At 54.1% G+C, this 14,956-nt stretch overlaps 1 protein-coding gene across 12 annotated transcripts in view; it reads right to left on the bottom strand.

The window, feature by feature from the left end:
• Positions 1-9: 9 nt before the first annotated feature.
• IL17B (interleukin 17B) overlaps positions 10-14,956 on the bottom strand; it is a 53,451-nt gene continuing 38,504 nt past the window's right edge. For 8 of the 12 annotated variants that reach the window (XM_027081648.1, XM_027081649.1, XM_027081647.1 and 5 more), the window contains 4 exons: positions 14,625-14,692; positions 7,875-14,450; positions 5,291-5,580; positions 3,737-4,038 (listed from right to left, as the gene is read on the bottom strand). In XM_027081648.1, coding sequence (XP_026937449.1) covers positions 3,807-4,038; positions 5,291-5,580; positions 7,875-7,895 — 543 coding nt within the window. In that variant the 5' untranslated portion in view covers positions 7,896-14,450; positions 14,625-14,692 and the 3' untranslated portion in view covers positions 3,737-3,806. Of the gene's footprint in view, positions 2,501-3,736; positions 4,039-5,290; positions 5,896-6,341; positions 14,451-14,624; positions 14,693-14,956 lie in introns of those variants that run through there. The other 4 variants (XM_027081645.1, XM_027081654.1, XR_003427742.1 and 1 more) reach the window with 4 other exon arrangements.

The following is a 14,956-nucleotide window of genomic DNA, read 5'->3' as shown; positions in this document are numbered from 1 at the left end:
CAAGCACTCACCCCAGAAGAGGAAGGGGAGAAAAGAAGGTGCTGAGATGGAGTTCTTCGGAGGTTGGATGCCCAAGTCGCATCCAGACCTGCTAAATCTGGCTCAGGGGAGGGCCCAGATCCCCAGGATGACACGACACTGCCAAATGACATCGAATTCCCAGCAGGAACAGCCCCAGCGGGCATCCAGCTAACTTCTCTCTTTTGGTAGAGATGGAGATAAGAAGTCCAAAGTGAGGAAAGAATTTGCCCAGAGTCTCTGGATGAGTTCATAGAACGGAGCTTAAATCTTGAATGTCTCAAAAATTAATTGAATTCCGTATGGGGCAAAATACCCTTCAAGGAGGCAGAGGCCCAAACTGCCTCTGAAGTTGTTTTTACTATGCGGAAGTGATGGTAGTAAAAGAGATGGTACCTTTGAAGTGCAAGGTAGTGTGCACTCATTGGTCACAGGAAATATGAGGCTGACACATCAGTAAGAATGCTTTTGGTTGCAGTAGTAGAAAACCAAATTCAAACTAGCTTAAGCGATAAAAGGGTCTCATTGGTTATCATAAAACTCCAGGCACAGGGCAGGCATCGAGCACTGTGGAATGCCAGCGTGCCCTTCACTTCTCTCATGGTCAGAGATGGCCATCAGAGGGTCTTCTCCCATGGCCCCTGAAGCAAAGTCTGGGCTCTGGGCCAAATTGGGCCCCTACTGAACCAATTCCTGTGGCCAAGTGAATGCCACATGCTGATTGGCTTAGGATTCAGCTACTGCACCAGTACCTAGGACACAGGCGATAAGATTAAACCGATTGGCTTAGAACAGTCAAGTCTCACCCCCGGGGCAGAGGTGGTCTCCAAACTCTAAGATCAGAGGGGTGGAAAGGGTGTTGGAGAGCGGTACACTGACAACCAGATTCAGGAGGGGGCTGTGCCCTCCCCTTCCTCTCAGGTCCAATGAAATCAGTATGTAATGACTTCTTACAGTATGTCATGGCCTGTGTTTGAAATAAAGATGCTATGGGCTGTCATGCTGTAACCGATGATCGCTGGTATTGGGCCAGAGGACCAAGGCCAGTACCAGACTTGTCCCTAATAACACCCGTCCCTCGCATCCCTAAGGATGTGTGCACAGAAGAGGCAAACCAGCGCAGATACACTTGATCCTCAGCCTGGCTGCAGTGGAGCTGGCTGGTCCTTCAGAAACTTCCTTTATCTGGGTAGGCAGGCCTGAACAGCTCAGACCAAAAGCAGGCCAAAATGCCTACGCTGCCTGCTTCCGCAAGCCCAAACCTGAGAGCTGGATCCCACCGCCTCTCTGCCTACAAGGAAAGGCCAGAGATTCCTGAAGGCATCAGAAGGGAGCATGGGAACCAGCAGGAAGCCTTGGCACCAGGGCCACCCTTCTCAGGCCAGGAAAGAAGCCCCCAAGGGCCCACAGCTCTCTGGGAGAAGACAGAGCCCTTGCAAAGACAGAGAGAGCTCTATGATCTGCCAAACAAAACAGGAAAGAGACCACACCACCTCAGTAGTCCCGGGTGCAACGCAGTAGACTTTTAACGCTTCACCCCTAGACTCCACCCCTAGAGCAGGTGAGCCAAGCAAAATTTCAGCACTTTGTGGGGAGGAGGGCTGTGGAGGGTAGAGTTTGAGGTGGGTGAGGAATAGTGAGGGAGAGAGGAATGCCTTGCTCCTGACCCACCTTTGAAGGAGCCACAGGGAAAGCTAAGGGCAGAGCGTGGGCTCCCTCTAGAGGCTTCTGTGCATGTATGCATTCATTCATTCACCAAGCCCCTGCACCCCTATTTTGCACCGGGCACTTGCTAGGTGTTGCACATGCAACACTGAAGGAATTAAACGAGGCCTCTGTTCTCACGGAGTGGGAGGTTCTCACCAGACAGTGGAAAACATGAAATCCACTTAGAGCAAATGAGGTTCTGGGGTAGTATAGACCTGCCTCTCCAAAGGTCCTGAACTCCCTGCTGCTGCCTTTAAACCACGGAACTGGGAAGGGCCAGCTGCCAGCCCAAGCTCACTAGGCCAAGCTCCTAAGTCACAGAATAATAAAACCAGAAAAGACACTGGAGATCCCTAAATCCCACCTGCTCGTTTCACAGATGAGAAAACCGAAGCCCAGAAAGAGGAAAAGGCAAAATCCGCATAAAACTAACCGGCATTTGTTGAGCATCTGTGTGTGTCTGATGCTCTGGTAGGAGGAGGACAGCCAGAACCACCCAGATGAGGAGCTTCCCCACCCGATCCCTATGCCCTGGGCACCCGGGGGGCTCCCAGGCCCTTACCCCACAAAAAGGCCTTGGAGGCCATGGTCCCTTGTGTTCAGCTGAAGTCTTAAGGCCTGGAGAGCAGGCTGCAGGGGCTTCAGAGAAGAGCAACCCCCCAGGGAGGAGAAGCGGCTGCTGAAGGCATCCGCACGCGCTGGCACATGAAGTCTACTTTCCATGTGTCTGGAACCAGGCCGAAGCTTCCTGGGGTAATTTTAACCAGTATCCACTCTAGAACAATACCAAAAAAGGTAAGTTACTTGCCAGCCCAGACAGGCACATACCAAACCACTGCCCTTTCACGAATTAGACCCTGAAAACATTCAGAACTAAAGCTGCTTCAGGCACTGAAGTTAGAGCAGCCGAACAAAGTATTCCTGTGCTGGCTGTTGGCCCTTACCCTCAGAAAATAGCCGGAGCCCCTCAGCTGTCTTCGGAGAGGGAAGGTATTTTTAGCCCCTAGAACAGCTGACTTAGGATTTGCTGCAGGAGCTAGGAGGGCAGGGGAGGATTGAATTGCAAGGGGCTAATGGGAGAGGGGGTTGGAATTAGCATCCAGGGGTCAGAAGCCAGCAGGGGCTTTAGGGCAAGTCAGTCCACGCTGCCTTTTTGATCAGCAAAGGGTCTTGGTATAAGCCAGTAGTTCTCAAAGCGTGGTCCCCATACCAGCAGCGTCAGCATCACCTGGGAACCACTGCGTTAGAAAGGCGAAGTCTCAGCCTCCCGCCTCCAACCTACTGACTCAGAACCGCTGTGTGTGGGGCCCAGCAATCTGTATTTAAACAAGCCCTTCGGAGGATTCCAGTGCTAGCTATAGTTTGAGAACCACTGATAGAGCAAACCATCTAACCAGATCCCCTTGTGGATAAGGCTGGATGAAAGAATGATCTTCATTAATGTTCTCAACTCTTGAGTGTTTGTTCAAAGCCAAGAGTCTCCAGCCCAGAAAAACGCACCCACATGAAAATTTAGGTGCTCACTGGCCCAGGTTAAAAACCCCTGCTCTTTGGCAACCTGAAGGCTCTTCTCTGGATCTAGCTCTGACATGCAGAGAATCTGAGTTGAAAGAGACTATGTACATCATCGACTCTACCCAAAGGAGGAATCCGCTCCACAATACTCTTGAGAGGCTCAGCCTTAGCTGGACCCTTCCAGAGACAGGGAGCTCACTGCTTCTAAAGGGCCTCTTTGCAATGGCCCTTGACTTAACTGGGGAGAATCAACTCTTGTTCATTCCTAGATAGGTTTATACCAACCAAGCTCCAATAACGTGGCTGAAATATAGGCTTATAAACCCAAATTAAAGAAAGTAACTGTCCTAAATGGTAGACATGAAATGCAATATTTTTGTAATAACCCATCTCAGCGCTGGAGAACACTGGGTGATGGAAAAATCCTCCTTCACATTGATCGAAATCTACCTCCCACCCGGTTTTGGCTTCAGAGCCACAAGGAGGAAACCCAAAGTTTTGCTTTCCAAAAGACAGCCTTTACTTTTCATTGCCTTGCTCGGCACAGGGGTGCAGGGAGGGCTGTCTCAGAAGATGCAGGTGCAGCCCACGGCGATGGTCTCCATGACTGCACGCTGGCGACAGGGCCCGGTGCGTGGCGGCAGCGGGCAGAGGCGACGGCGCACAGGCACCTGGCTGAACACAGGCACGCTCACCATGCTGCGGTCCTCCTGCATGGTGAAGGGGTTCACGCAGCCCAGACATAGGCACCGCGCCTCCGGCAGGTCTGCAGGAATGCGGCTAGGGTCATGGTTGATGCTGCGGGAAGGCAAGAGAGAGCACAGGGCAGAAGGATGGTTGTGGTAAAGACAAATTAGTGCCCACCCCTGATGCCCCTGCCATTCCTAACCCAGGTTTTGATTGCACAGCAAGACCGTGCCGTGCTGGAGGAAAGGCAGTGGGCTTGCGGACCCGCAGCATCAGCATCACCTGGGAGCTTGTTAGAAATGCAGAATCTCTCCCTACCCCAGACCTCCTGAATCAGAACCTTCATACTCTTAAGATCCCCAAGAAAGTCATGGGCACAGTAAAGTAGAAGCCCAGCTTCGGAGGAGCTTTATGGACCCTTCCAGTTGCCACATTCCAGGTATGGGAGCCACTAGCGACATGTGGCTGTTTGAGCTTAAAATAATCAAAATTAGCTCCCCAGTCACACTAGCCACATTCCAAGTGCTTAGTAGTTCCATGAGGCTAGTGGCTACCATATTGGACTTTACACTGTCACAGAAAGCTCTATTGAACATGCTCTTCTAGAGTCTCAGGACATAAGGTGTGTGGCTAAAGATCTTTGGCCTGGGTTCATGAGTGAGGACCCTTCAGGGTCAGTCCTTTGCTTCATTATTTATTCTCCACATATACACATGGCCCCTTCTGTGCGCCCAGGGGGTGTGCTGGGAAGTGGAGCTACAACCAAGTTAAGACACCACTCCTGTCCCCTAGGGGCAGCAGGTCTTGATTCCCAAGCCCAGCTGTGTATCCTAACCATGTGGAGATGTAGATAATGCCACTTGCTGGGCCTCATCCCTGGAGATTTTGATCGAATGGGGCATGAGAATCCTTAGATGATTCTGATGCAGGCACTGGGATGGTCCCAGTCTAGCGTGAGAGACAGATGTGCACGCAGCCAACTCAGTACTGCCTGGAAGTGCTGTAACTAGAGGTGTGTACAAGACACTCGGAGCTGGAGGACGTGACATTTGGGGAAGGCCTTGCAGGCCCTTCACTGCAGACTTGGAGAACACAACGGCAGTGCCCTGCATGGATATCTCATTTAATAACAAGCCTATGAAGTAGATATTATTATCACCTCCACTTATAGTTGAGGAATCTGAGGCTCAGAGAGGCTAAGCAACTTGCCCAAAGCCACACAGCCAGTAAAAGGCAGAGCCAGGATGCAAACCCAGGCCTCCAAATCCAAGGTCTTAGCTCCTACAATGACAGGGAGAGTGGGCGAGGCATCCCCTCCAGCCCCCAACACACAGCTTACCCACTGCTGCCCAGCCTGGCCTACCTGTAGCCCCAGGGCGACAGGCTCCTCTTGTTGGACAGCCACAGCTGCAGGTTGACCTCACACTTCCTCCTGGCCGGCTCGGAGCTGTTCCTCAGCTGGGCCACCATCTCCCCCAGGTTCCTCTCATATTCCTCCATGCGGGCATATGGCTTTGCCTGGGACACGAGGTCCAGCGGCACCTGGTGAGGCCCAGGGGCCAGGGTCCCAGGCCGCCCTTGCCCCTTCCTCTTGCCTTTGGGGTTCCTGGGCTGGCCCAGCCCCAGGAAGATGGAGATGGTGAGAAGGAATAGCTGAGGAGGAAGGCCACAGGTCAAAGGTGGGAGAGCCAGGTCTCCCTCTGGGCTAAGATTTGGGGCCCAAGGAAGGGGAAAGGAAGAGGCAAGGCCTCTAGCAGGGCCACCCTCACCTGTCATGCCCTGGCCTGGTCCCACCAGCCCACCACATGTGTACAGATGCATGTATGCACCACGCTCATCGCTAAGTCCTGATGCACCTCTTAAGAATCTCCCCAGGGCTTCCCTGGTGGCGCAGTGGATGAGAGTCCGCCTGCCGATGCAGGGGACACGGGTTCGTGCCCCGGTCCGGGAAGATCCCACATGCCGCGGAGCGGCTGGGCCCGTGGGCCATGGCCGCTGAGCCTGCGCGTCTGGAGCCTGTGCTCCGCAACGGGAGAGGCCACAACAGTGAGAGGCTCGCGTACCGCAAAAAAAAAAAAAAAAAATCTCCCCAGCCATCCACTTCACTATCTGTACCACCAGCCTCCCCTTCTTGGACAGCTCAACCAGCCTCCTACCTGGTACCCCACATCCTCCCCTGTCTCCTTCCAATCAATTTGCCACACCCTGGCCAAGGATGGGTGTTTGAAATGCAAACCTATTAACATCACCTGCCCAGGCCAGACCTCTGCTGAGTTCTCCTCCCTCAAATCACTCCTGGCTGCCCCCACACCCGTGCTTCAGCCTCGGGCCTTCTCGCAAACCTTCCTCTCCCCATGCTCCTTTCTGCACAAGGACCTTGCACAGGCTGTTCCCTGCAGAGTCCTGCCTCTCACCCTTCAGGTCTTGGCTCCAGTGCCACTTCCTTAGGGAGGCCTCTGTGGACCTTCTCGGGCTCTCAACACCTGATGCCTCTTGCGTGACTGTAGCCTTACGGTGCATACATGTGATTCTTTCATATGTTGGGCCCACACCTAGCACAGGCTCCATGAGGGCCAGCATCGTATCCGTTCCCACACACTGCCTCGTCCCCTGTGTCTGCACGGTACTGGGCACTTAGGTATTCAGTAAACATTTGCTGAGTGAATGAATGCCTGTCACCATCCCTGCCCATCTGTCGCTTACAGTCTGGCAAGGAAAACAGACGGTGAACAAGAAAACGTGCACCTAAGCCTCGCTAGCAGCAGTGTGTGGATGGGACCACACAGCGTGTGATTAGAAAAGAGCAGGGCCACCCGCTTAGCCTTGTGGCAGTGGGGTGGTCTTGCAAAGACTTTCTGGGGAGGGGGCGTGTCTGGTGAGGTTTGAAGGATAAGACAGAGGCAGATATGGGCAGAGGGAGCCTAAAAATTGTATGGGGTGGGGGAAGGAAAGTGTGAAATGAAGTTTCAATTGGTTAAGAGCTTTGCTGAAAGGAGGCTGAAAGAAGCGGCTGGGAGATGCAGCTGGGGAGGTGGGCAGGTCATGGCCAAGGATCCCTGTTGGCCTCCATGACAGCTTTGCTCCCCTCGTCCACACCCGGACCCTCTGCCTGCCTGACCCCTTGTCCACCCTCAGCCGACCATCCACATCTGGGAGCATCAGGAAAGCCTCTCACTCACACGGCAGAGGACCTGGGAGCCCAGCAGAACACAGACTCCTCAGGAAGCCGGGAGAGAAAGGCCAGGACTTGGGTGAGGGCCAGGGCTGGTCAGAAGGGAGGACCCTCTAGGGGGAATTTCATCTCCTCGTTGAATCTAGCCAGGCTCCCACCTGCCCTGTATCCCTCACCCTACCACCCACACGGCCCGTGCCAATCTACCCAGCCAGTCTTGACCCTTAGAAACAAGTTCCGGCAGAGCCCCTCTCGGCAGAACCATTTCTTGGCACAAAACCCATGACAGATTCAAGTGGCTGAATTCTTCCATTTTGGTCCTAGATTCTGCTGCAGAAAAATGTCTCCCTAACAATAGGCTTTCTCATCGGAGCTTCTCACATGGCGTTCTTAAACTCTGGCTCTCCCTTTATAGATGGGAAACAGAGAAACAGAAGGACTTGCCCAGGGTCACACAGCCTGGATCTCAGGACCCAGAGGCTCTTTGGAAAAACCCCGATAACGGAGATGGCCAAGATCTCCCCAGATGCCTTTGGCCTGAAAGGGCTTCAGTGTCATGGGGCTGAGCGCAGCTCAGGAGCCGAGCTACTGGCCATGGCTGCAGCCTCTGAGACCTGTCTCTGTTTCCTTCGTGTCCTGGGGGAGAGGACAGAGGGAGAACTCACCTCTGCAGATTCCAAGCCAAACAGAGGCTGCTATTAATCAATAGAGAAGAAGTAACGAAACATCCAGGCCCTAAAAAGGGATGGGGGTGGAGTGGTGAATCGTCACGTACCAGGTTGTGTGGCCAGTCCATCCTGCGAGCCAGGCGATCGGCCTGCAGCTGCCACCCGCCTGGAACCCCAGATGCCTCCGCCAGGAGAATGGCAGCAACAGGACGGCGCGAAGCAATTATAGCTCGTCAGGGGGTTGCCGGGGGAGTGGGTGGGTGGGCTCGTCATCGCCTGGGAGCCTTGGGCCCCCAGCTGGCTGGGCCTGGCGCAGTGGCAGGCGGTGAGGGGCGTGGGGGCAGGCCAGGAGCTGGGACGAGGTGCCCAGGGGCTGTTGACTGAGGGACAATGCCCTGTGTGTCTGATGGGGCTCTGGCGGGTGGTACCTCCGCCTGTGGCCTGCGGCCGGCCGCCCAGCCAGCACCCACAGGGCCGCCTGAGACAATCGGCTTCGTTAGTTTGGGGGATGGCAAGGGGGCAAGGGTGGAGGAGGGACAGGCTGTCCGTTGGTCAGGAGATCAAATGTTCTCAGAGAGAGCTAGCCAGGAGTGGGACACAGGCCCCATCTCCCAGGGAAACAGCCTCAGGCACTCCGGCCTCAGCCAGCCTCAGGTGAGCTCCGTGGCCCCAGTACACGGGTAGTTCACAGGAGGGGAAACTGGGGCCAGGGTGAAGAAAGGACTTGTCTCGGATTATACAATGAGTGAGAGATGACAGAGCTGGGGTTCGTATCTGGTCCCCATGTGGGGCTTTATCCACCACCCCACTCTGTTTTTCTTGGCATATTTTCTGCACAATTCTGGCCTGCTATGAACATGTTTCTGAATCTGTGTGCTCTCACGCAGGCCAAGTCACGGGTTCGTGAGGACTTCACGGCCGGTTGTCCTGGCCTTCTGGATGCAACGCTCCCCCTCGTGTAGAGAAGGTCTCCACTCCAAGGGCCTACCCCTGTGTGGCTGCTTGTGACTTCCATTCTCTCTCAGCCTCAGTTTCCTTCTCTGTAAAATGGGAGTCGTACCCAGGAATCGACAGTGGCCTGGCCCATCTCTCCCTGAAATCTTTCTGAGTCTCAGTGCCCCCATCTCTAGGATGGGGATGTCATAGTAGCCACCTCTCAGGGCTGCCACGAGGAGTAAGGGAAAGAACGCATGTTAAACAACTGGCACAGTGCCACGTAGTATGTGCTCAATAAACACAGCTGTTTATTATGAATGTTATCATTATAAAATAATTGTATAATTGTTACTGGGAACGTTAGCATCAGAGCAAAGCACGGTTCTCATTGCTCAGCCAACTCTCCTTTCTATCCCCTCGGGCCCACCCTCATGGCTGAGAGACTTCTGGGCTTCACAGGCTCTGGCCACAATTTCATGAGCTCAGGTGACCCCAGGGTCTACACATCCTGGAATCATGGGCTGAACGGACCAGCGCTGCTGGTCTGGATCTCTCCCCTTGAGTGAGCAGCCCAGCTGAATGTGAGCGAGCAAGTCCCCCCCCGCCCCGCCCCGCCGGCATCCGGGGGATGGAGGAGGGGGTGGAAGGGGGTGTGAAGAGGACAGGGGAGGGACACCGTGAACAGGCATCCAGGACTGCACCGTCCTACTCAGGGCCACTCTTGGCCATTTACAGGAATCACCAAGGGAAGAACGCAGGGTGCAAGGCGCTCCTGAATGTCACAAGATTAATCTGTCCGGGGCAGGTTTCCACAGCATAACTGAGAAGCTGGCTGAGGCTCGAGCTCATGAGAGATACCACCATATTTGGTCAAATACTAGACAGGGCTCTATTCTACCACTGGAAACTCCAGAGGGAGGGGGACTCTGAAAATACTTCCTCAAGTAACAAGGCCCCCAGTCCCACCCCAGGCTGTCCCAGCCCCACCACCACTGTCCTTTGAACAAGTGAAACAGCCAGCACGAGGGGGCGAAGGATGGGGGCAACCTGGCTGTAACCTGTGCAGCCTCCTTGCTGTCCCTCTGCTGCTGCTGCCGGTGGGGTCCAACAGACACGCAGCTGGGGGGGACACATCCCTTTATCCACAGAACGGTGGAGAAATTAAAAGATGGGGATTGGGCTGCTAGGGGGTTCCTCTGCTTCTCAGGACCCCTGAAAGCATCACACTCTCCTTACCTGCTGGCGACACACACTGCTGGCTTCCGTCTCCCAAAGACAGGACTTGGCCGCCTCAGCTTCCAACTTCACGTAGATTCCAGGGTCCTGGGCCCAGAGTTCTGATGGGGCGGGCCCAGGAATTTGCACCTTAACAAGGCCCCAGTCTGGGAGCTATAGGGGTCCTCACCCATCCCCTAGCTCATTCCCTGCCCCACCGCCATTCTACCACAAGGAGACCAAGGCCCAGGGAGGGACGGGTCTTACCCAAGCTCACACAGCATGTGGGTGCAAGGTGGGGTAAGGCTGGTCTGAGCACAATTCAGTCTTCTAATTCTTACTAGTTTTCTCCAAACTTTATACATACAGCTCTGGGCTGGGCTAGGCCTCTTGGCTGCTTATGTGGGAACCTAGGAGCCAGGCCAGTCCCTCTGGGAGTCCCAGAGCCCCCTCAATGTGGAGGGGGATCTGTGTGTACCCAAGCAGGTACAGTGGGGAGTCAAGGATGGGCCCAGGGACCATTACTGGGTTTCCCATTCCTGGGCCATCTCAGGCCAGGAAGGAGGCCCATTCTTCCAGCCTTGGTTTATAGAAACCAGTGAGAGGTCATCAGCCCTGAAGGATATCCTGAGGGTGAACCCTGGCCAACCACGTAGAGACCCTACCCCTCAGGTCAGAGCCAGGCCTGAGGGAGGCATGGGCACTTGGGCTTCAGGGGTCTCTGCCCCACAGCAGAGTTGGGGTCCTTAGGTCTTTTCTCACAGAAGGTGGTCAGCACAGGGGAATGAGGAAAGGGGTGGATGGGCTGGAGGGTGAGTGTCAGGGAATGGTCGTACTCAGAGCCACCAGGTCCGTGAGCTGCCGCCCAGCTAGGAGCAGTTCTGTACTCACCACCAGGTGGCGCCACCAGAAAGCCAGACACCTCCAAGGAGCAGGCAAACCCTGGCAGAACTTCCGTGCCAGCCACCCCTTTTCCCTAGAATGGACCCTGGGCTGAAAACGAGGGAACCAGGTAAGTAAAAGTCCTTTGCCTGCCCCCGGCTGCCCAAGTAACCCTACTGTTGATGAGGACCAGTGTCCGGGACACCTTCCACATCAGATCAGGAACAGCACGACCAGCCAAGAGTGAGGGGGCAGAGGTGGGGAGGGTTGGGGGCTTCTGTCTGCTGTGTCAGTGATTCCCTTCACTTGGAGCACCTACCACGTGCTAGGCCCTAAGCATCTGGCACCTGGACACCGTAATTTTCAGAAAGAAACAATTAGCAATAATAGCTGCTGTACAATTCTACTTACTGACCACCAGGCACTGTGCTAAGTCCTTCATGTGCATTGTTTTATTAAATCCTTCCAACCACCTTGTGGTGAGGTCCTAATTTTATCCCGAATCTATGGATGGGGAAACTGAGGCTCAGAGAGCCCAAAGTCACAGAGCATTCACAAGTTTGTCTGATTCCTGCACGTGCTGTTCCCTGCTGTGCGGGAAGGAGAGGAGCATCCCAGCCAGGAAGGAGGCAGGAATGTCCAGGAAGGAGGCAGCTGATCATCAAGGAGGATCTGTGCTTGCCTCAACCTCACCCTGACATCTTCAAACCAGATCCTGCATGTCAGGGAGGTCACTGAGCCCAAGCCCAAACTAGAGTCCTCCAAGAGGATCTGAGAGCTCCCAGGGTGTGGGCATGGCACCCAGCAATGTTCCTGGCACACTAGGCATTCACTAAATACTTGATGCATTGAATCAAAACAGCCGTATGTATGTGATACAGGGTGATAATGCTGGGATGGAGCATGGGAGCCCAGAGCAGCGGGGACCTGGAGGAGGAGGTGCAGCTCAGGAGGTAAGAGTTCAGACTCCAGAGGTTGACAGACCTGAGTTTTAATCCTGCCTCTGCCAATTCAGAGCTGTGTGACCTTGGGAAAGTTACTTGACTTCTCTGAGCCTTAGTTTCTTCTGCACAGTGGAGATAATGGTAACTTGGCTCTCAGTGGATGGTCGTTGGGACCAAAGACAATGCATGTTAAAGCACTTAGCAGAGCGCTTGACAAAAGTAAGCCCTCAATTAGTGGCAGCTGCAATTGTTACTGTAAGTATTAAAAATAACTTTTGAGTTGGGCCTTCGAAAGGATGCTTCTAGAGTGTTCCTAGGTAGGAGGTGGGGAAAAGGATAGAACCAGCAGAAGAACGTAGAGGTCCCTGTTCCCAGTGGGCCCACCCTGGAGCCTCGGCTGGGCCAGGAAGGCCTGCGGGATTCGGTGTAGAGATTTGCCCAAGTGGACCCAGTAAGGTCGGGGAGGCAGGAGGAGACTAGCAGGCGCCTCTACTGCTATATGGAGGGGGGCTGTGGCCAGGAGGGCACATCCTCCACTGGAGGTCTTGGCTCTCCTGCCGCACTGCCCACCCCACCCCACCCCCACCCCCTTGGGGTAGGAGTCCTTCTCCCAGGCCCATATTTGCACAAATGCCTCCCTCACTGCTCACTCCAGAGCCCCAGCCAAGAGGCACTATTTTAAGCTCCCTGGATGGGAACGCTGTTGGTGGGAACAGACCCAGCCAGAGAGCTCCCAGTTCTCAAAAAGGGCAAGGCCTGGGTGAATGGGCGGCCACTGGATGTGCAGAGGGTCCGCCGCATCCACATGACCCTCTGCCCAGGCCAGGCGCCAACACCTCCTCCCCCAGGGGAGCAGTCAAGGAAATGCGAGTTGAGGAGGACTGCAATGGGTGGGCTTGTGCTCTGGGGCTGGGTGTCCGAGGCCTCCCTGCCACCCAGCATCCAGCCTCGAGAACACCAAGTTTGTGTCTCTGGGTCGCGGATTGACGCTGGGGAATATCTTGTGTAGGAACCTCTTCTAAAGCATCTTTGCTAGACACGTCCAGTGTAGGGAGATCATTCATCTCTGAGGATGCACATCCCGCTTTTTAAAGCTCTCGATGTTGAACATAATAATAATAATGATACAAGTTTTCTCTTTCGTTATGCTACAGTGCCCTCCTATCATGCACTATGGTGTAGAGGGAGACTGCAGACTTCAGAAGTGATGCTTGGACACGTGCTCTGCCCCTTCTAATGTGGCCACATCCATTCTTCCTAACTTCAATGAGCCTCAGTTTCCTCCTAGGGTTGTTAAAGTGGCCTTATCATAAAAATTATGATTTTCCTGGCATACAAAGGGTACTTAAGATTTGGCCAGTTTGGGCTACTTTTATTGTAATGTGGTTGGTTTGTGTGTGACTGTGTTTGTTGTACGGTGTTTTTGTGTTACGTGTGCTATTTTTGCTTTTGGATTGTGAAAAACCAGTATAGGCTAATATATAAAGCACACACTCTGAACTAAAGCAACTGAACCCCAGCCCCTCCACAAAACTGCTGGGTCACCTTGGGCAGGTGGCCTAACTTTTCTGAGCCTATGTGTCCTCCTCGAGAGGAAGGAGAATTTAATGGGATAATGCACATAAAGCACCTGGCACAGTGTGGGCTCGGGGAATGGCCCTGCTATTATCTCATTGTACACATTATTCTTAGCTGTGCTCAATCAGCTCACACTGAACAATTCTAGAACAACTTTTTTCGAACACTTTCCAGCTGCCAGAGTGCCAGTAATAGAATGGACTGCCCTGAGCTCCCCATTAGCCAAGGTGTTTTAGCAGAGGCCAGAAGACCAGCTGTGAGGGAGATGCAAAAAGAAGAGAGAGTTGAGCTTGGCGAGCTTCGAAAGTTCCCTTCCAGCCCTGAGAGGTCGAATCTTACGTCCAAGGCCTCAGGCCCCATGTGGGGCTGTCCTGCCTGCCTCTACTTGCCCAGACCTAGACAGGAAGGAGCCCAAGGGGGCCCGTGAGGGATGTGGAATAAACAGCCTGTCCCCAGGGCAGATGGAGGCGCCGGGCCCCCTGCCCACCAACACATCCTCCCCTCAGTCCCGGGGGATGTTTATACTCTGGTCAGAGTTTACAGGACGTCTGAACTTACAAGATCCAGAGTTCTGATCTTCCCCCACAAGCTGTCAGCCCCTCCTCTTGCTGGGTGGGTCTGCATCTATTTTGGGTGGGAAGCCCCATCCTCCAGCGGAAGCAGGAAAAGGGTACAACATGAGAAATGTTCTCTTCAGACCCCCAGAGCCCAGACCCCGGAGGAAGAAGAGCTTGTGCTGTGGAGGATGAGGGGAAAAGGGGGTGGTGTCTCCTGGCTGTTTATGGGAGAGGAGTCCTGGGAGGGGGGACACTTCCCCTGCAGCTTGGGTTCAAAGGCCTGCTCCCCCAACACAGCTAATAACGGATGGTACTTACCAAAGGCTGACTTACCTATTGGCTTCAGCTATTGGCTCAGGTAGCGCTGTTTTTATTGTGCTGGTTTTGGTGTATATCTGCGTGACTGCGAATTTGCGGCTACGGTCTTGCACGTGCATGTTTTGTTTTACTGTTTTTTTTTTGAAGAGTCACCAGGTGGAAGCTTCTTGCAGGCAGCGGACATGCCTTATTCACACGTGCTTCTCAGCGCCTGGCTCAGGAGCCTGGGCCCCCACTGCGACCAGAGCAGGACCTGCAGAGAGAACAGAGAAACCCTGAGGCTACTCACTACCCACCACTTGGGGGACAGGCAGCGACTCCAAGACGCATCACCTCACATGTCAGCAAGGAGCCCTTATGGCCACAGCCAAGGCCTCCATCCCCACCCTGCCTCCCCCACTGGAAAACAGCCTCTTTAAAAACTTACAGGCTCTTAGAGCTGCAGTGAACCTCAACCCAGGCCTCCCTGCAGAAGCTTGTCTCTGTGGCCTGAACCTGTTGGGAGACAATATTGAGAAGCTGCCCCAGGTGGTGGTTTAAATATCTTGTCTGAGAGGCTCTGTAAGTTTCTAGGAGCTGTGGCCTTCAAGGTAGGGGCAATGAAGAGCCTTGGGAGGTCTCGAAAAGGGTTTATTCCCTTCATTTATCAAATATAGGGACTTCCCTGGTGGTCCAGTGGTTACAAAGCCACCTACCAATGCAGGGGACATGGGTTCAATCCCTGGTCGGGGAACTAAGATCCCACATGCCACAGAGCAA

The sequence above is a fragment of the Aethalodelphis obliquidens genome, unplaced genomic scaffold (genome assembly GCF_003676395.1).
Source record: "Aethalodelphis obliquidens isolate GAN/ISIS:26980383/991018 unplaced genomic scaffold, ASM367639v1 scaffold45, whole genome shotgun sequence".
In the NCBI taxonomy this organism is placed as follows: Eukaryota; Metazoa; Chordata; class Mammalia; order Artiodactyla; family Delphinidae; genus Aethalodelphis; species Aethalodelphis obliquidens.
This window is presented reverse-complemented; position numbering and strand designations above follow the sequence as displayed.